The sequence below is a fragment of the Juglans microcarpa x Juglans regia genome, chromosome 2D (genome assembly GCF_004785595.1).
Source record: "Juglans microcarpa x Juglans regia isolate MS1-56 chromosome 2D, Jm3101_v1.0, whole genome shotgun sequence".
Taxonomy (NCBI): Eukaryota; Viridiplantae; Streptophyta; class Magnoliopsida; order Fagales; family Juglandaceae; genus Juglans; species Juglans microcarpa x Juglans regia.
This window is the reverse complement of record NC_054596.1, coordinates 28542900-28564346: the sequence shown is the minus strand read 5'-3', so window position 1 is coordinate 28564346 and position 21447 is coordinate 28542900. Positions and strand designations below refer to the sequence as shown.

The 21447-nt window shown below is 34.5% G+C and overlaps 1 protein-coding gene across 2 annotated transcripts; it reads right to left on the bottom strand.

Annotated features, from left to right (window-relative positions):
• Positions 1-5959: 5959 nt before the first annotated feature.
• LOC121248990 (60S ribosomal protein L11-like) lies at positions 5960-9712 on the bottom strand. 2 transcript variants are annotated; one of them, XM_041147630.1, is made up of 5 exons: positions 9553-9712; positions 9350-9457; positions 9135-9177; positions 8059-8254; positions 5960-6391 (listed from the first exon to the last, which is right to left on the bottom strand). In XM_041147630.1, exons 1-5 carry the CDS (start codon positions 9553-9555, stop codon positions 6193-6195), a joined length of 549 nt encoding a protein of 182 aa, XP_041003564.1. In that variant the 5' UTR covers positions 9556-9712; the 3' UTR covers positions 5960-6192. The 2 variants fall into 2 exon arrangements, with proteins under 2 accessions (XP_041003564.1, XP_041003563.1); XM_041147629.1 differs by lacking the exon at positions 9553-9712 and having other exon boundaries at positions 9350-9463.
• Positions 9713-21447: the final 11735 nt, after the last annotated feature.

Genomic DNA, 21447 nt, shown 5'->3' with positions numbered 1-21447 from the left:
TGAGATATTTTCTAAGGTTATAATATCTCAATAAAACCTTAATAACATAAAACTTACTAACTTATGGTTAAATTTGCAAAGTTACCCGTATATTTGTGGGAAATTACGAATTTGCTCTTAAAATAAGGATTTTGCATACTAACTCCAAATCTCACTAAAATTTATATTCTTAATGTAAATTTTATCCTAAATCCAAGCATCAAACCAGAAAAATTTAAAACAATCCACAACTATGAAAGCTACTCTTTGGCAGATTCATGTTTTAGGAAAAAACATGATTTTGTTGCCACTTGACCTCCTAACACACTTACATACTTAAATAAATTTTATCAACTCTCAAAAATCACATAATTAGTTCTAAAATCATGCTAAGACACCAATTTACACATTTTACAAAAATCTTAAATTCACTATATCAACAAAAATGCCAAAACACCAAGTTTAGGTTAAATAGAGCCAACCCTTGATGTTCTTGGTCTAATACTTTTAAATTAACTCCAAGGATTCCAAAAATCCATTAAAAACTCTCCTAACATGCTCATCATTCAAAACTAAGTGATACAATACTTGATTAAACAACCAAAAGTCACAAAATACCACTTAACACAATCAGGTTGCACAAACACGATGAAACTGAGTATAACATGCTTTGGACTTGAAACAAAACCACCAGATCCTTGATTTTCATGCAATAAATCTTCAAAAAATACAACCATATACCTAAAATTCAAATTCTAACTTGATTCTAGTATTAAATATAGTATGACATGGCAAAAGTTTCATCCAAACAAAGCATCAAACCTAAGAGCCTCTAGATTGAGTTTTAAACAAACTTTGGTATGTATAACATCCTTCCAACAAATATCAAAACCATAAATATTCAAAAATAAAATCTTAACACATAGATAAAAGCATAAAAAACAACATACATGAAGATCAAAACCATTAGATCAAGTTTCTATAGTAAAAATCACAACTTCACCAAAACAAAAATTGTTTTAAGTCATCTAGTTTCTATCACATTGAGAACATGAAATACTCTTTTATAAGAAGACTAACATGGTTTGAATCAGCCCTAATTTGCATATAAATTTGTCACTTCACCATAGAAGATATATTCATTATTTCACCCAAAACTTGACAAGAATTTCAAAGTTTCACACAAACATCAAAATTATCAACACTTAGACTTCTACATTATCACACCAAACTTTCAGCAATCAAAACTCCATGAGAAATTTCCCAAAATATACCCATGTAAACCAGAATCAAAATAGAACAAATTAAAAGAAGACTGAGCAATAAAAGTTGACTTAAAAAGAGCTGGAAAGCTAGAGGAAAAATGGCCAAAAAACTACTTCTTCACTCTCTCTCTGTATCTCACTAGAAAAAGGAAGAAATGTGCTTGAGTGTGGAGGCAAAAGTCAAGGGCTTGAGACTAAATGAGAGGAGCTGACATGGGGGTGGCTGAGTGACCGGGAGGTTGGCAGCCAAAAAGAGGGTGAAACCATGGCCTGCACAACCCATGATTTTCTGCTGCAAACTGGGTCGAATGGATGGCTAGTGGTTTGTGGCCTTTTTTATTTCCATCGAGTCACTATTTTAGGATATCAAGTAAGCCATATGGTGGACTTGGGTGGAGAAAGAAACTTGTTCAAGAAGCTTGGGCTTGGTGTTGGTTTTGGTTTTGGTGGGCCAAAGATGGGCCTAACCAAGTGGGCTCAATTTGGAGTTTCATTTAGGGTTTTAGCTATGGTTGAGCCCAAATCAAATTTTTATTGTCAAATGTAATTACCAAGATGTTGGAGAGTGGATGTGAATATAATAGTGTGTACTTGAGTGGTTAATAGCATGTAAAAGTTATTTAATCAAGTGATTAATTAAACACTTAATCAAAAACTGGGCGGTTTAGGATTTGGAAACCAAGTTTTGGATTTCGGCCATCACATAGGGTTTAGGGTTTTGGTTGAATTTCATTTGGATTGAAACACTCTTTTGATTGACCAAATAGTATTTGGGTTCGACGGAATAGTGTTTGACATCGGCGGCATGATCACATGCTTGATTTACCCTTCATTTTATCACACTTCAAACTCCATGTGACAAGTGTCCTAACACTATTCATATGAGTGGCTAGGATTGTGCCATGTATCCAATCAAAAAATAATCCCAGTGTTTCTAAGTGGATTTGGATATTCTACATAGCGATTCGACAACTGTTTGAACTGGTTGCTACGTGGCTCTTTCCCAAGGGTCACTATTCACCCAAAAAATTGAAATTTTTTTTATTATACCATAAAATGCTAAATATTTCTATGAGTCTAATGGTGCAATTCATTTCGCGAACTTCTACTCCTAAGTGTCTTAATTAAATAAAAGGCAACTTCATTATTATAGTGGATTGGGATCTGACTATACTGTCATACTAGAACCTAGTTGATCGCTCAACTCATAATATCTTTTTGGGATTTTACTATGTTTTCTAAGGTCTAAAGAAATTCATCCCAGTCATTACAATAACTGAGCATAGGAAGAGAGGTAAGTGAGATACGTTGCGTGCATACTTTTACGAGAGCCACATGGGGGGCAAGCACTTTTACTCTCCAAACGCACACCTAGAGCAGCACTTTGCTCTTCCAAGATGTGAGCTTCATGCTCCCTTTATGTTGCTAGCGTAGGGGCGAGCACTTTCACTTTCATTGTGCCCACCTATAGGCAAGCAATTTTGTTCTAATTGATGATCCCCCTGGTGCTTGCCCCAATTAGAGAAAACATTGCTCGGGATAACCGAGCTACGCAAGAACTTATGCTTCCCTTAGTCCTGAATATCTTCTCTTATGGGTTGTGAGCACTCGTTGATTGCCCAATGCACCCCGCCCCATCACACTTCTGCAGTGCTCGCCTTAGGGCAAGCACTATTACTATTTAATGTGCTCGCCCTCGATTGCGAGCACTCTTTGCTTTTCCCAATATAAGATCTTGTTACTCACCCAGTGTGAGTACTATTTACACAATAATTCATAAAAATATTTTTTTTATTTTCTTTAAGATTTAGAAATATTATTATTTTTCCTATATATCTTCATATTATTTTCTACAACAACTTATAAAAATAAATAATATTCATGGAACTAATATTGTTATCATTTTACAAAATGCAATTCTTATTTTTAGGTTTCAATATATGCATTAATTCATAAATGCTCTTTAAGTTATCATATCCACCGTTTTATTTGGGTAATGTGTTTCAACCGGGCATATGTGCCTTGCATGTAGAATCATTGCTAGTATTTATATATAGATATAAGATAAGAACGTTTGAATTAATAGCATATAGCTTTCGATAAAATTGGAAAAAAAAATCATTCCCTTGGAACGTTGCCATGCATTAGCTAGTAATTAATAATGATTTGTGTTTTTGAGAAACATGTTCGACATTTTTTTAGCACTTAACGAACTCCCAAGCCTGAGCTCCCAAGTGACAACAATCATTCCATATGCACACTTATTTCCTCCACTCTCAATCTGAGCACTTTATGCCAATCATCTAATTCCAAGCTCGTTCATCACTAAATTACCTCGGCTTGGTCAAAGATCTCCCTATTAGATCCCTTGGTTTTCAACCATGCCATAAAGTTATAGTTTGTTTCAAAGTGAAACTTATAGCCTTTCGCAACACATTGCTCGTGAATATCGAGCAAGATGAAAATAAACTCTCGATTGGGAATACTGAGCAAGGCCAATTCTAGTTGCACATACCGAGCTGAGAAAAAACCCTTGCTCGAAATACCGAGCAAAGTGAATTTCTAGCTCACGATTCCAAGCAGGAAGAGTTTAAAGGCGCTCAGAAGAATTTGGCTAGAAACCAAGGGAATCTAATTGGGAGATCTTTGACCACACAGGGAAAATTTGGTTACATACCTGCTCAACACATAGTCCACCCGCACATGTCTTGTCAAGGATGAGCGTTAAAGCTCACTTTGAGCACTACATTTCACCCTAAGCAACCAACATGATAGGTACTTTGCCCCCCTCCCCCCACAAACGAAAATCAACAAACTCTTCTCGAGCAACATGGTATCCTAACGAGCGAGCAATGAAACTCGCTCTGAACAACGAACATAATGAGATCAACATGACGAGCACCAAGACTAACACTCAAGCAACTAACGAGCACTTAGGTTGTTTGTACTCTAAAGCTCGCCCATTGCTGCCCTCCGATAGTTGAAACGAAAACAAAAATAACAGAACAAGGGTCACCCTCGAGATAACAACGGGCAACTTACTTGAGTCTGCAAACACTCCCAATCCGAGCACCTTATATTGATCATCTTATTCCGAGCACGTTCATCACCGAATTATCCCACCCTAGTAAAAAATCTCCCGATCAAATCCCTTGGTTGTTGGCCAAATTATTCTGAACATCTTCAAACTCTTCTTCCTAAGTAATCATGAGCTAGAAACTCACTCTAATCGGTATTTCGAGCGTGGGCTTTTTTTCTAGCTTAGTAATTAGGACTCATACTTTTGTCCAACTGTTTGAAGAGAGTAATCATTGAAACAAAGAGATCTTATAGACTGTGGCAACTGTTGAAGTAGATGTTTGCATGGTCGGACCGATAAAAATCCTCTTGCAAAATAGGAATATTGTCACCACTCTTTACCGGGTCCCGAAGTGTAGAGAACAACGCCTGTAAGAAGTGATGAGGAATGTAAAATATACCGTGCTAGTTTATTGATTTTCTTCAAGGATTTGCCAATCTCCTTCATGAATTTGGAGCAAATTGTTGGCATTCAAAATCACTTTGTTAAAACGAAAGGAAAAGGAAGAGGAAAAGAGAAAGATTGCCATAACTAAGCTTCGAGAAAGGTGGAAATGGCGATGCTTGAATTGGGATACCAACACAACGGCATGATGATAGTTGGGAAAGAGAGAGAAGAAAAGACAATTAATTTATTTCATTTTCTTGTTCACACTTTAGCGGATTAAATTTTTATTTCTATTAAAGTATAACCGATTCAGTTTGGTCATGTTTTGAATAAATTTTAAAACTGAACTAATACTAATTTTAAAAATTTAAAAATTAGACCAATTCATTACTAAAACCAAAACTTTAGATTTTTTCAATTTCGATCCGATTTACCGTTTACATAAGTTTAATATTATAATTTTTTTCAATACTAAATTTAATTGTTAGAATCTACTATTTATTATTAACAATTACTAATTCATTAATGTTCAATTATACTAGTATACTATAAGTAGTATCTAACTTATTTACTAAACTAGAATAATAAGACTAAAATAGTATAATTAGTATCTAAATAGCATCTAACTTACATAAGATGTTATATTAACTTTACGTTGTTAGATTAATACACTTAAATGATAAGATTAAAATTTCATGTTAATTCTAATATAATATAAGTTTAAAATATATTATTTAACAATTTAACATATAAAATATATAATACAATATGATATAAGAAATTAGATATAATATAAAAAATTATAAATATGCATACCGATCCGTTTAACTCAATTTTTAAAATATAAAACTGGTACCACACCAGTCTAGAAATTTCGATCCCTAAAAACTGATACCGCACGGACCAATTACAATCAGACCAAACACACCGGTGATTTTCTAATTTTTTATTTATTTATTATTTTTTACATCCCTAGCTGCAACCTTTTTGAAAGAAGCTTCAAAACTGTATTTAATACAATATGCATCCAATTATTATATTAAAAATTCAAAAATAAATAAAATTTCACCTTAAGCAGCAATATTCAGCCGCCCCTGATTTTGCAGCCACCCAGAATGGCGTATTCTCCAAGGCTCAGCAATTACAAAGCGTTAAGCACTACAGGCTCGGTGAAATCAGTCATCAAATAGCACAGGGATTTATACCGCAACGAACTTGATACAAGAGTTAAGCTGATGCACTTGCTTAATGCATGAAATCCCAAATCCAAACCATTCATTATCAATTATCTAAAACTATCACAATAGTGGATAGTGCCGCTGAAAATATATGGAACAAATAAACTAACAGATTCTGGTCCAGAAAACACATCCCATGCTCTTCTCAAAACTTTGAAAAACGAAAGATAATAGTAAAGGACACTGGTCTAAATAACATCAACCTAACTCAAAACTTGGGTCATCTTCCCAAGAATCTCCCAGCTTAACCTGTGATATTCTGAGACTTGTTAAGAATCACACCTTCATATTTGACCTGGAACCATTTCATGGCATCCTCTTTTGTGACCCTGTGCTGGATCCCAACACGAGATTTGCATCGGCGACGACGGCCAACACGGTAACCAGGGCGCTCCAGAACAACAAAGAAGTCCATACCGTAGATTCCAGTTGAAGGATCATACCTGAGACACAGGGATAATGACGATAATAAACAATAAAAAAAAATGGAATTATATGCCTGCAATCCAAATCACAGTATCCTTATCACACAAGTGCAAGGACCGTCAAGCAAGCAAATGTGCAGGTCGGCTAAACAAGGATACAACAATGGGACTGCAACAACCATAAATTGTATGTAGAACAGCATTCACGATCAAGACATTTTTTAAAAAGTAACCGAGGATTTTATTAATAACCACAAAGGGCGTAACCTAAGTACACAAAGTATTCAATAGAAACACCTACAAGATGTAGAAAAAGAAACAAGAAAACATGAATCTCAGCCGATTAGATGTGATGATCATTAAAAATTAACCTTCTTAAAAACAAATGAGATATAACTATGTGGAGGGCAATAACATCCCATACACTATACCAGTATAGAGTGGTTATTTAACCATCCCATCCCATCCCTACACAACTTGTGAGTCCCATCTCATCCTATTTGAAACAATGCACATCCTGAAATGGTCAAAGATGATGTTGTGATGCCATATTCTCCCAAGGAAAAAAAATGAACCAGGCAATCTTGTATCTTGGCCATGTCACCTTTGCTATTTTACAACCCTCCACCCCCCACAACACCTTACCCATCACAGACAGTAAAAGAATAGTGGGCGACAGAATCAAATTGGTCAATTTTATTGTGCAACTAACTCATGCTATTAGTATTTGATAACCCAAACAGATAATTCAACCCCATGATAAACATGATCAAATATAGCTAGACACCAACTTCGGCATCATCAATTAAATTACAAATTACGACGATGCTGGAGCACAATGATGCATCAAAAACACTCCAACGAATTAGAAAATACATGCTTGAGCTTCTCTAAGCGCTTGTTTGTATACTCGGTGCATGTTTAGAAAGAAAGATGAGATGAGAATTCTGTGAATAGTAGTGAAATTGTTTGGATTAAAATGTTTTATTGGGTTTTAGGAAAGAAGAGAGAAAAAGTAGATAAAAACATTATATAATTAAAAAATTGTTTGATTTTAATTTTTTAATATTACTTTTGTTTTGAAATTTGAAAAAGTGGTATTATTTTTTGAGCTTTGTTTGGAAGTTTGGAAAAATCGTAAGGATTATGTAATGATTATATGAAAAAGTAGAAGATTTGAAATTGAAGAATGCTTTTGAGTGATGTTTGGGAAGGAAATATCTAAGAATGACTGAATACTTGGTTACCCAAACTAGCCCTAAAAGGTTTCCTTATAGACTTCTCCAAGATCACAGCCTCAAAATGAAAAGAGCACGCACTATGTTAAATAAATTTTTCTACATAGTTTTGTCAATCATGCATAGGTGTTGCTCTTGTATATGTTCCTGTGTACTTGAGCTTATGCCAATTTCTCATCACAAAGTTCCTGTTTACTGATAAAAAAAAATTCTAGATAGTTTTGTTTCTTTGATGGACAGATGGTTTATTTCTTTTAGTTTTTGATATATATATATATATATAGAGAGAGAGAGAGAGAGAGATTGTGCTGTGCAACTGCAAATTCAAGTTTGGCAATTTCAAAATTACACAAATTTACCACAGGGTGATTCACCAACAAACAAATGAAAGCCCAACCTATTAAAGTAAGAGGCATACAACTCATGTTTCAGGACATATAAACTTACTTGATTCCCAGGTCAATGTGCTCCTGAATGCCAAAGCCAAAACACCCAGTATCACTGAAGTTTCTCCTCAGCAGCTCATATTCCTTCACCTTCAAACCACTCTCCAAAAGCTGCATCGCCTTGTCACCCCTAACAGTGACATAGCATGCAATCTTTTCATTACGTCTAATACCGAAGGACCGCACAGTGTACCTTGCTGTCAATTTGTGGCAGAGAATAAAAATAAACCTCAGTACAGAATTAATCAAAGATACCAAACACATAAGCACATGGGATGAATCTAGTAAAGAAGAAAAAACATAAGCCATCACTTCATGAGCCTTCTTTCACTTGTAACATTTTTAAGGTTCGTAATTTCTCCTGTTTAAAAAATGAGAAGTTCTTTAATGACAAGGAACTTCACCAAGGCATGAACCTACGAACAGCTCAACTTTGTATGCCCAAAGCAAATATGTTCAAATTTAAACCAAAAGGCATAGACACACTAGTTGAATCAATATATAATATTTGAAATCTGGAATTACTTTAGCTGCAAGGAAACAAGCCTAGAATTCACCTACTTGATGTTGACAATGTCAAACAGTAGATATTCTTTTCATACATTTGACGTCAGAGCCTTACCAAAATTGGGAAAATATCAAACAATAGCTATTGAGGGAAAAAAAAACTCAAAAATCAGAACTTCGTCATTTACTTTTTAGATCTTCAAAAATCAGAAAACCAAATAAACTAGCCCAACGTTAGTCTCATTAGGCTCCATTTACCCAATCTGTAATTTAACTCTCTTGGATCCTCAACAAAAAGTCTAATAAAAAGGTGCAAACCTTTTTTTACTTTTGCATCCTTCTCTCAGCGGCTACACAAATCACAACCGCCGTTGATTTCAAAGGAAACCATAAGAACAAGAATATTGCACCTTACAAGTTAAAGAAGCCCAACACAAGTAACGATACCCGAACATAAACTTTATCTAACTCGGAACACCTACGCCAGAGAACCACATGCTACTTCTAAATAACCAAAGATCTAATATTTCCCATCAAACAAGCAACAATGAAAATGTCCAAAAACCTTACCCTTGGAGAACACTGGATTTTGACCGCTGAGCTGCTCCAACACCTGCATATGAAACAAGCATGAGATCCTAAATAAAAACAGCGAATATATAAATTTTCGTTTGAGAAAAAGGTGGGTAACAAGGGACTTTCGCGGCCCTGGTGAGACGATCACCGCTCTGGTGAGACGAAGGACAGAAATGAATGTATGCAGGGAAAAATGAATGAAAGAATACCTTCGCCGCCCTGGTGAGACGATCACCGCTCTCACCGACGGAGATGTTGAGGACGAGCTTCTGGACCTTGATCTCCCTCATGGGATTACTCAGTTTCCTCTCGGAAGCCTGCATTTCGTTAACAAAAACACAAACAGAATTAGAGAAGAGTTCAAAATTGGCGGAGAGATACAGTGGAAATAAGTGAGATAAGAGAGGGACACCATTAGAGTAGTTGGGGATAGAGAGTCTGCAGCAGCCGAAATTGAGAGAGAGGAGGGAAGCTTGTTACGGATGGCTAGGGTTTTTGCCTGAGCATTTTATATACAGGTTTCATTGACGACAATGCCCTCAGTACTGAAATTTCTCATGTGCATATGTGCCTGTCGAATCGTCGATTATAGATACAGTTATCGGTAGATTTTATAAAAATAAATTTATATATATATTATATATTAGATTTATTTTATAATAAAAATAATTTAAAATTTAAAATTAAAGTAATTCTAAGTATAATTTAAGAGTGTGAAAGTATCGTAGAGTCATTTTAAAAAAGAATAGAATCTATTGTTAAAATTTATTTTTTTTATGTAAATTTTATATTTATTTATTTTTTAAAATAATTGTATAGTATTTATATATTTATGATTGTAATTATTATTTATTTTAAAATTAATATTAATTTATAAATTTATAAATTTATTTTTATTATATATAATGCATTCCTCGTTAAAAATTAAGAGAAGAAAGAGAGAGCCACTGGACTGGGATGAGCTGGGCCGTGTCCGATTGAATTGGGCTGCTTTTCATAGCGGATCCAAACATGAAATAGACATTTGTGTGCTTGTTTCCAACATGTTCAAGATGGTATTTATATAAGAAAAATTATATAGAATTGTAATCATGTTGAATTATAATCAAAGCGGGGAAGGAAAAACTCACGTCAACTTGAGGAAGGTTAGGTGGGGCTTTCTCCTGGCTTGGAATATTCTCACGAAGGAGAAACAGGTATATATACTGTTGGTTTAAAAAGTTTTAACATGAAGTGGGCTCATGTAGAATTGTAATCTTAGTAAACTTTGATGATGAAGATGTGCATGACTTGGAGTTCATAGACAAATCGGGGCTTGGTTCTCATGAATTTGGGTTGATTTCTTCTATAAAATATTAAATAGGTTTAAATCTAATTATTGAGCTCAATAAATTTTCATAATCGGCCATAATAATTTATGGTTCGTAATCAATTCAAAATTATCCAACAAATCTCAATTAGACTTCTAAAATGCCAACCATTAATATCATCCGCTAAATTTTGACGGACCTTAAAATAAAATTTTGGGTGTCTATGAGTCTAATTAAAATTCCTAGATAAGCTCAATAAATTAATAACTCATGAGCTTATTTAATAAGGCCCATTAAACTTAACTTAGGCTCAATAAAATTATCCACAAATTGATGTTAGAAATATTAAACTGGGTCATTACAAGTTTGTAGATAGGTATGATAATGCACTTAAAGGCAAGATTGAGAACAAGAGTGCAGCTAATTTTAGTTTCTTCCGCACACAAATTCCATGCATAACTTTTTATCGCATTGAGAGGCGGTTCCAAGAACCTTATACAAATGCTAAATTTAAATAAATTCAAGAAGAGTTTAAAGGTTTGATATATTGTTGCACATGGATGATTAGCTATGAGGGCTCATTTCTTATATATAATATGGCTAATACAATCAAAGTTATGGATGAATTTTTCAAAAGTGCAAACTATGTTATCCACTTTAATGATGAAGAGTGTGAAGCAAGCTACACATATCGGTTGTTTGATTTTAAGGGCATGATGTGTAAGTATGCCATCCGTGTGTTGACATTCCATAACAAGGATGAGTTGCCTTTAAAATACATCTTTGATAGGCAGATGACGGACTTGAAACGAGATTACACTCTTGTTCGAAGTAGCCATGATGATCTTAGTTGTAGTCTAATTGCACACCGAATGAATAAATTGAATAAGACTTTTTATGAGATTTCTTCAATTGCAGCAAATAGTGATGAGGGTTGCACGAAATTAACAACTCAATCTGGTAATCTGAAACTAAAATGGGTTAAGGTGCCGCCAATGTGTGATAATCATTCTATCGAGTCATTAGGGGTGACATAACACCTAATTGTAGGTGTCTTCCCTTGTTAGGTACAACTATATTACCAACTTCTTGACGAGGATAACTCTTGCTATACTCCTACAGATCAAGATGTAGACGTTGATATCTGTACGTATAGTAAATTAACACTTATGCTTCACTTTAACTTTTCTCAAAATAGTACAATCAATAGTATAACAATACAATGCAATTTCGGGGTTGTAGACCCATTCTTTAGCCACATTTTGTAAGAAACAGTTATTTTGGAATAAGATATTTAAAAGAAGCTGTTATTTTGCTAGTGGGAAGTTCATTTTGTAAGATACAAGGTATATTAAAGCTTATTGACTCGTCCCGTTTGGATTCAAAGATGAGTTGAATAAAATATTGTTAAAATATTAATTTTTAATATTATTATTAGTTTGAAATTTGAAAAAGTTGAATATTTTATTATATTTTATGTGGGAATTTGAAAAAGTTATAATGATAAAATGATATGAGTTAAGATGAGTTTCCAATCCAAATCGAGACTAATTGATGTAACAACCCACTTAAAGACAACTTAGGATTTGACAATAGTAACCCGTGACCTTAGTCAAGTGGAAGTTATGATTCTTAAGGGAATATAACTTTTGGATCATGACTTGGCAAAATAACTTCCACAATTTGTTTAGTTAGTATTTTTTTTAGGATTCTAGAGTTCCAAGGCTAAGTCGATATGGCTTCCGACATCGAGTTATCAGATAATGAGTATGATGAATTAGCGGTTGATGATGGGCCCGAGGTTGATGATAGTGTCGAAGAACCTAAGGTTGATGATGGTGTCAAAGACCCCAAGGTTGGAATGACATTTTCTAGTGAGGAATAAGTCCGGTCTTACTATATGAAGTATGTTAAGCTTAAGGGGTTTGGGGTGCGTAGAAAGAATTCTAAACAAAATGACGATGAGAATGTTAGATGGTTTACATTGGTATGTGCACGGTAAGGCACAACAAAGAGTCAGGCTTTCAATGTCCTCAAGCCAAGACAAACAAAGAGAGTAGGGTGTAAAGCAAGAGTTAATGCAGTTTTGAATGAGGGTGGCGGATACACTTTATCTAGTGTAATCTTGGATCACACACATGTATGTAGTCTGGGAAAAACAAAACACTTTAGATGTTTTAACAAGGTAGATGCTCATGTGGCTAATAGGCTTGAAATAAATGATGAGGCAGGAATACATACTTCAAAGACTTTTAAGAGTGTAGTTGTTAAAGCGGGGGGTATGAGAATGTGTCATTTGGGGAAAAGGAGTGTCGAAACTATTTTGACAAAGCACAACAGCTTCGCATTAGAGTTGGAGGCGTTGAAGCTCTAATGAACTACTTCCAGGATATGTAAAAAAAAAAAAAAATCAGACTTTTACCATGCAATTGATGTGGGCCCTGACATGAGGTTAAAAGATGTATTTTGGGTAGACACCCGAAATAGAGCTACATATCAATCATTCGGAGGTGTGATCACATTTGACATAACATACCTTACCAATGCTTCTAAAATGCCTTTTACGTCGTTTGTAGGTGTGAACCATCATGGTCAATCAATCATATTCGAGTGTGGATTGATATCCAATGAGGACGCACATACTTTTGAGTGGTTGTTTGAGTCATGGTTGAAGTGTATGAATGACCAACCACCAAATGCAATCATTACAAATCAAGATAAGGCAATGCAACTTGTAATTGCGAGGGTATTTCCATTGTCTAGGCATCACTTTTGTTTGTGGCATATCATGAAAAAACTTCATGAGAAGTTTGAGTCACATTCTCGATATGATGAGATCAATAGTACTCTACACAAATGTGTGTATGACTCGTTAACTGAGAAGGAGTTTGAAGAACGATGGTGCAAATTGCTTGACACCTATGATTTTCGTGATAATGCTTGGTTGGGATCTCTATATGCTGATATGCAATTTTGGGTGGCGTACGTTAAAAGCCCCTTTAGGGCTGGAATGTCAACTATACAATGTAGTAAAAACATGAATACTTTTTTCGATAACTACATTCACTCTAGGACCACATTGAAACAATTTGTTGATTAGTACGATTCAACCCTTAGAAGGAAGGTGGAGAATTAAGCAATTGCTGACTTCAATTCATTTAACATTGAGATTCCTTGCATCCACCGCTATCCTATTAAGAAGCAATTTAAAAAAAATATGTACAATTGCCAAGTTTAAGAAAGTTCATGAAGAATTTCGAGGGTTTTTATATTTGACTACCTCGTATTTATGAGGCGATGGTGCAAACTACATTGTGAGCATCTATGAATACGATCCCTTAGATGTTACATGCAATTACAAGTTGTTTGAGTTTAGGAGAATATTATGCAAACATGATCCTCATATTCCGGCACAGTTAGGCAAGAGTAAAGTACCACCAAAATATATTTTGGATTGGTGGATGAATGATATAAAGAGAAAATATACCTATGTAAAAAGAAGTTACGAGGCAATGAGTAACCCCAAGGGACAAATGTATGATCGAGTCCAAAATTGCTTCTATCAACTGTGTTCAAATGCCGCAAAGATCGAGAGAAACTGTGTGAAATTGATCGGTCAGCTAGAACAATTGAAGCTAGAGTACTCGAAAGACTATTCAAGAGAAAGTACTTCCACAACTAGTCCAACTACTCCAATGGATGGCACGATAGGTAAAGTTTTTAGTCCATTGGTAGTTCAGAGTAAAGGGAGACCACCAACTAAGAGAAGAACGCATCCCGTTAAGAAGGCTCTCAAGAAACAGAGAGGGAGAAGGAGATTGCCCACAACTAAGGTAAGATATTGCACCACTTTTGTTGAGTTTAAAAATCATTTCCTTTGACAAGCTCTAATTTAACATATTAACCTCAATATTTGTTGATATGCATAGCGGAGTACTCACTTATCAAGAGAAGATAGACCAAATTATAATATGAGCGGCACAAAACATGAGGCTCCACAACACTAGGTACACATAAAAAGTCAATTTTTCCATTGTTTATTCCTATTCTTTTCTTTTGTTTATCTACTGAACCCAAAAAAATGTCATTTGATTATTGTTGTAGGTATCCTGGCTACATGATCAAGAAAGCCAAGTTTGGACACATGCGTTAGATTATTTTTCTACTCTCTCAACAACTCCTCTACATCCATTACAGACGCAACCGGATTATGATCTATACCAGCCTAGATAGTGGCAGTCATGATGGTGTTGTATTTATGATGAACAACACTAGCTTTATAATGAAGTGTTTTGAAAGTGTTGTACAATATAGGTGCTTTTTGTAATGAAAGTGTTTTAAACACCTGTTGCGCTTTTGTATAGTATAGATGCTTTTTGTAATGAAAGTGTTGGCCTTTTGTAACAATACTCTTATCTTTGATTAAAGTATTTTAAATCCTTTGTTGTAAATGGATTTTTGTAATAAATGTTCTTTGACTCATTTAATTAAGTAGTATCTGTTGTTGTTACACATTTCCAGGATATTAAACTCCATCCATCATTGATAGAAAAAACAAGCACAAGACTTCCAGGATATTCAAGTCCATCCATTTTGGAAATTTATACATGAGAATATTCAAGTTTACAAAGAGCTTCCACATACATATAGACTTTTCAAATCTCAACAAATACAAAGAGCTTCCACATACATGAGATAGTCAAGTCTCAACAAATACAAAGATCTTCCACATACATGTAGACTTTCCAAGTTTACTATTTCTATTACAACATCGATATGACTAATATTTTCCTTTGAACAGAACCCAAGTAGATATAAGTAACCCCCCCCAAAAAAAACAAGACTACGACAATGAAATTGTTGTAACATAGGTAGACTTCTGCAGTTGCCTCTTGTGCCTCTCGGCCGCTATTTCTAGTCAATAATTCAAGGTTTGAATATCCATTGTTGCTTGGATCTTTTCAACTTTAGCTTTTAACCTCTCAATTGAGTATAGTAATTGTTTGATAGTTTTTTTGGCAATATGATAGTATTTCAGGGTCATACCAGCCTACAAAAATTAATTCTCACTTAAATTTTAGCAAACAAAACTATCAACGAGATATGGGGGCAAGAAGAGAAAATTTCACCATATAGTTTTGGCATCCAAAAACCGCCGCCCCTCATTCTCTTCCGTATGCGCAGTTCTTTGACAAACTTTAATTCCACAGTAACAAATTGGGTACTTAACTATTGACCTCTCTGACTTGTGCTATTACCACTACGTGACTCGGATATTGCTATTCATATACAAAGAGAATAATAATTGTAAGGTTTTGAAGACAACGTTTTTTCATCATTATTTCAGATAATACAAAGATGCCAGATGCAATGGTAACAATATTTGAATCCGCTCTTGCTTTTGGGAGAGCAGATTGGACTATGGCTGACATAGTTCAAAAATAAATTGAATGAAAAAAGTAGTATAAACAAAAAGCTTAATTGATTGACTTTATCCACATTGTATTTCATCATACATGTTTTCTATACCAACCATGCATGCAAATTTTCTAATGATATTCAAATCATTATTTTAAAGGGAAACAATTGGAGATTTTGTAATGATATTCAAATCTAATGGTATGCATATTTTCTAATGATGTTCAAATCATTTTCTACACCAACCAACCATCGTACATGTTTTCTACACGAACCAAATCCTCTAATATTCCTAATGGTTTGATTAAAAACAGATGAAAAATCCATTATTACTATAAGGAACTGAGGATTGGAGGAAGAGGGACCTCGAATACTCCCAGCGTGATAATACAAACTGGCCTTGACATTTTCTCAAACACCTTATGTGCTTTTCTATTCTTTTTCTATTTACAATTCTTGCTAGCCAGATTACAACCCAAGCAAACTGTGACTATACAGGGAAGGAATTTAACAAAGTGTGCACAATAATTACTGGGTTCATTATAGTTTATTCAAGCAAGCAAGAGATGCCCTATACACACACAAAATTAGCAGCACAACAAACAAAACACCAAGAACATATGAATAATAAACAAACAATGAAGAAATTATTGTCACCATATGGCTAGATCTGTCGTTGGAAGAATAAACTCACTTGTTCAAAGCGCTGCCAGATCTGGAGGAGGGAGCCGATAGTTCAGCGACGGAAGGCACTCATGAGGTGTGATGGTGTTTAGTGACTGGATGGCGATGGGCTGGCGAAGGGATGGCGACGAGGCGACTACAGGGGGTGATGCACCCACGAGGGATTCTGCCTCTCTCGCTCGTCTTCTTTGCCCGATTTTATAACATTCAGCCACTTTTTTGTTTTTTGTTTTTTTTTAATTTAATATTATGTGAAGTGGCATGCCAAGTCAGGTGATCATCTGTGGAGGTACTATGCAAGCGGCACAGTAACACCGCTCCCCTCATCATATTCGGCATCAAAGAAAAAGAAAGAAAAAAAAAAAAAGAGAAAAAGACCTCTAATAGCCTCTCCCTCTCCCTCTCTCTAAGATCTAGTGGATAGGCACTAGAACGGAGAAGTGAACGCATTCACCAGATAAATATTTATTGCAATTGTCTTTCCTTTTTTGCAAGCTTTTTATTTAAAAATATTGTTTGCAATTTGTTTTCGAATTTTACTCGTGGGGCAATGTTAGGATGGTTTATTGTGGCTTTCAGTTATTTATCCTACTATTTGTAATTCCATCATATCCATGTAATCCTAGTTATGTCGAGAAGTTTACGCCACTAATAGTGTTAATGCAATGGGATTTTGTGAATTCATGGGGAGAGATGGTGTCTATGTAAGTAACAAAATACCAAAGATTTCTTTTGTGGGTAACTAAATACCTAGGATTTCTTTTGGGAGCGGTAACACCCCTTCCTATAGGTCAGGAATATTATGTACATTCGTAATATAATGTCCAGTAAAGAGATTCAATCTCATAAAAGTACACTAAGTCTTTGAAAATTTATTCTACTCCTGGCACTCTTGCTCTGTATCCATAAAATCTTCATCTAGGACATTAAAACATAAAACGGAGAAACAAAAAAATGAGTCAAATCAAACATTAGGCAATGCACATAACATATAGATCATTCATCAATATCATAAGTAGAATCAAACATAATTATGACAATACATGTAACATGGATGCATGAATGATTGACTTCATGCATTTTTTTATCGTTCGTACATAATTATTCATCTCGTATTTCACTTATTTAGTGGTCATCATAACATACGTGCATCAGTCCAATTGTAGTTAACTGCATAAAGTATGTGGTGAACCATACTTGGGTCTGTGGCATTGTATAACATATTATAACATGTAGTGAAATACGTTTGGATCCTTGTTATCACATAACATATAGTGAACCACGTTTAAGTCCGTAGCACCGCACAACATATCACATAACCTGGGGTGAAACACGATATCACCTCAAAAAATAATAGCTTGCATGTGGTGGACCACGTTTAAGCTCGTAGCTTGCACATTGATTCACTCAAAAATGAGTAGCACAAAGGTTATCTCAAGTACAGGAGGGTGTCGCGTAATAATTAAGAATAAATTCCTAGATCAACTCCTCATGAAAAATTACTTAAAATCAAACTCGTTTAAAATAGTAAAAATATTCACAAAGAAAAAATGAAAGTGGTGGTATTTGCAATGAATGGAAGAGTGCAACGGGAATGAAAATGGCACTAGTCATGGACTAGATTCATATTTTTAGATTTTTGAGTGTCGAAATGAAATGTAAAAGATTAACAAATTAAAATTAACAATCAAGGAATCAATTAAGCTAAACAATCTTAATTAATCTGAAAATTAAATAATAAAAATAAAATTATTGAAGTCCTAATTAAGCTTTAATTAATCTAATATGCAATGAAACTAAGAGATAAATCTAAGAATTAAACTAGATTAGAAAGCAATTGACAAAATACGAATTAAGAATTGAAAAGTCCCAAAATCAAGATTCTAGAGTTCATCCTTGTATTTAAATCACAAATTCTCAAAATCAATCAATAGAAATTGTAATCACTGTTAAATGAAAGCTTAAAGAAACAAAAAAAATAAATAATGCGAAGTAAATAAACAGCAAATAAAATGCCCAAAGGTCTAAGTCAAATATCTCAAAAATACATCACAAATTTTAAACTAAAATTAAATAAATAGTAGAGAGTGAAAAGAGTAAGCCAAATGAATGGAAATGGAGGTGGTAGGCAATGGAGGAGAGGGCTGGAGCGTAGCAGTTGGATCCTTGAGATTCTTCAAGTGGCGCTTTGTGCGTTCTCCTTCTTCTTTTTTTTTTTTTTTTTTTTTTTTTTTTTTTTTTTTTTTGCGTCCGTATGAAAAAGAAAGAAGAAAATACCCAACGTGCTTGCGTGAGTTTTTTGCCCTCGAGAAGCCACATGTCTTTTGAATTCCTCCTCTTGCGTTTGCGTGTGTGAGTTTCCTTTTTTTTCTTTTTTCTTTTTTCCTTTGCTTTTCCGTGTGAGATATTTGCATGTAAGAGACGAAGAGCTTGCATTTTTCTTTGACTTTTCTCATGCATTTCTTTGCCTATATAAAAATTAGAAAAGAAATGAAATAAAATAAAAGAAGAATAGAATATAAAAAAAAAATAATATGTTGTGCATATGAATGAACATTGTCCAATTAAATCACAAGTTATAAAATTAAGCATAAATCATACTATTAACCAATTTAAATCACAACTCGGATTTATTCATTTTAACCATTTTTCCATCTAAAACTAATAATAATGTAATGAAATAAATAAAATATATTGGTTCTAAATGTATAAAATATGCAATAACTCAGCTCAATCAAACATCCACCCATAACATAAGACCAATCTTAAAGCTTGTTTGTCATTCATGTGTTTTCTTATTAAATTTCATAATGCATGTGAACGTGTTGACTTCATGAATTTACATGGCATGACATATTCTTGTGCATATCATAACATTAAACATGACATATTAACATGAGTCTTACGCAACATAGCATAGTATAGACAAAGCATAAAGTGATCTAAACATTACATGTCATACTTGTGATTTTCATAACATATCATCCATTCTAACAACAATCCATATCAGCATAGCATACATAGTCTCATTCACAAGCATATCATCGTAATTTATCGAGATTCATGAAAATGGGCTAATCTTGAATTGGCTGGTAGCGTAGCATAGATAAATAAGATTGTTCATTCAAGCCGGGCTTTTTCCCAGCTCGGTCCGAAACCCAGGAAGTCAAATTCCAGCCTGGAACAAACCCGGGCCGAAACCTGGGTTGCAAAACCTGGACCTACCTGGTCCGAGTATGGGTTTGAAACCCGGGTGCCGGGTTTAGGTACCCGGGTCTTTTTTAAAAAAATTACTTGGTGTCAAAATGACGCCACGTTAGTAACCGAAAATGGTGTCCTTTTTTTGTTTGAGGGTTAAAAACTTCCCCACACACACTCTCTCTCTCCCCCTTCTCTCTCTCTCTCTAGTTATACAGCAAAAACCCTATCATCCATCATCAGACCTTGTGACCCCATCATAGTGGTCGAATCTTCATCATCTCTGTCATCCTCAAAAACACTATACCTTTGCCTTTAGGGCGTTGTTTAGGTACTCTCTCTCTCTCTCTCTCTCTCTCCCTATAACTATGTTTTTGTGTGTGAGGAATGGATGGGATAATCAATTGGTTGATAATAGTTTGGGTTGTTTATGAATTCTGTATTGGGTATCGACTTGTTTATGGATTCGTTGATTCTCTATTTTGCCTTTTTTAATTAATCTATTTGGTTGTTGAGAAAATGTTGGAAGGAAAAAAGCCCAAGTTGATTGTAGGGTTCTCTACAAAATGGAAAACATCTTTTAAAAGCACAGAAAACAAAAGGAATTATGTGAGACAAAAGTATCTTATCTGAGGTTTAATTAACCCAAATATATTTTTTCTCTTTCTTTTCTTCAAATCTTTTTATAGAAAATTTAGCATCTTTTAACCTTCCCTGTTACGTGGAAATTGATCAGGCTTCAGTTTTGAAAATGATGAAGATGTAAAGGAAATATAATAGGTTTTGAAAAGAAAGAAAGAATTGCTCGTTTGTAGTTTGTCATGCTACAAAACTAAAAATGGGTTTTGAAAAAATATCATTGTAATTAAACTCAATCCATCTAAATAGAAGTAGATATGGGCATTGCTTCCTCAATTTCAAAAATACTTTTAACTACAAAAATTTCATCAACTTGATATGATAAAAGTAGATATAATGTCCGCCATGCACCACATCATGCAGTAAATTTACTTTGAAATCTCTTGAGGTAGCATTTCTCTATTTTTAAGTGGGCATCATAAGCTAGCTTGCGAGGGATAGCACTGTAGAGCCCTGTAAGAATTCCATTACTCCCTGGTTTGCTTTCAATACTAAAACCTAAAACTTTAAAAACCTCTCACTTCGCAAGTGCCCTTCCAAGCATAGGATCAGAATTGGGGCTTTCATATCTAACTTGTGAATCCTCTAAATATTTTTTACCAATGAAACATTCACATAGGTTAAGATTATTTGTTTGCTGTGTTTGATTTTTTATTCTACTGTGTTTCATTACTCAATAATAGATGGAAGAAGATTTTGTGAGTTGTAATGTCGGTACAATCCAGAGGGTTGGTGGTGACTCATCTTCAATTCCAGTGGATTTGGAGCAGCATGAGAGTCTTCCAACACCTTCATCCATATATACATAACATCCTATCCATTCCATCCCGCATTTACCAAAGAAATAAAAAAAAAAAAATACCTAGGAACCAATTGGTGGTTTGTGAATACTTTACTAAAGTGCAACCTATTGACCATAATAACCCAAAAGCTCAGTGCAACTATTGCACTAAGTTATACAGTTGACACTACAAGAATGACACTTCATCTATGATATATCGCCTCTAGAATGCATGTGAGACTTCCCCTCTTCGAGTTAAAGGAGTTGAAAAATGTTA

Bases quoted from the DNA above. Each gene is read 5' to 3' on its own strand.
- LOC121248990 (XM_041147629.1), bottom strand. From the start codon at position 9,463: ATGCAGGCTTCCGAGAGGAAACTGAGTAATCCCATGAGGGAGATCAAG. The intron at 9,178-9,349 runs GTATTCTTTCAT...TTTCATATGCAG, and splicing joins GTCTCACCAGGGCGGCGAAG to GTGTTGGAGCAGCTCAGCGG. The intron at 6,392-8,058 runs GTAAGTTTATAT...CCTGTGTCTCAG, and splicing joins CACATTGACCTGGGAATCAA to GTATGATCCTTCAACTGGAA.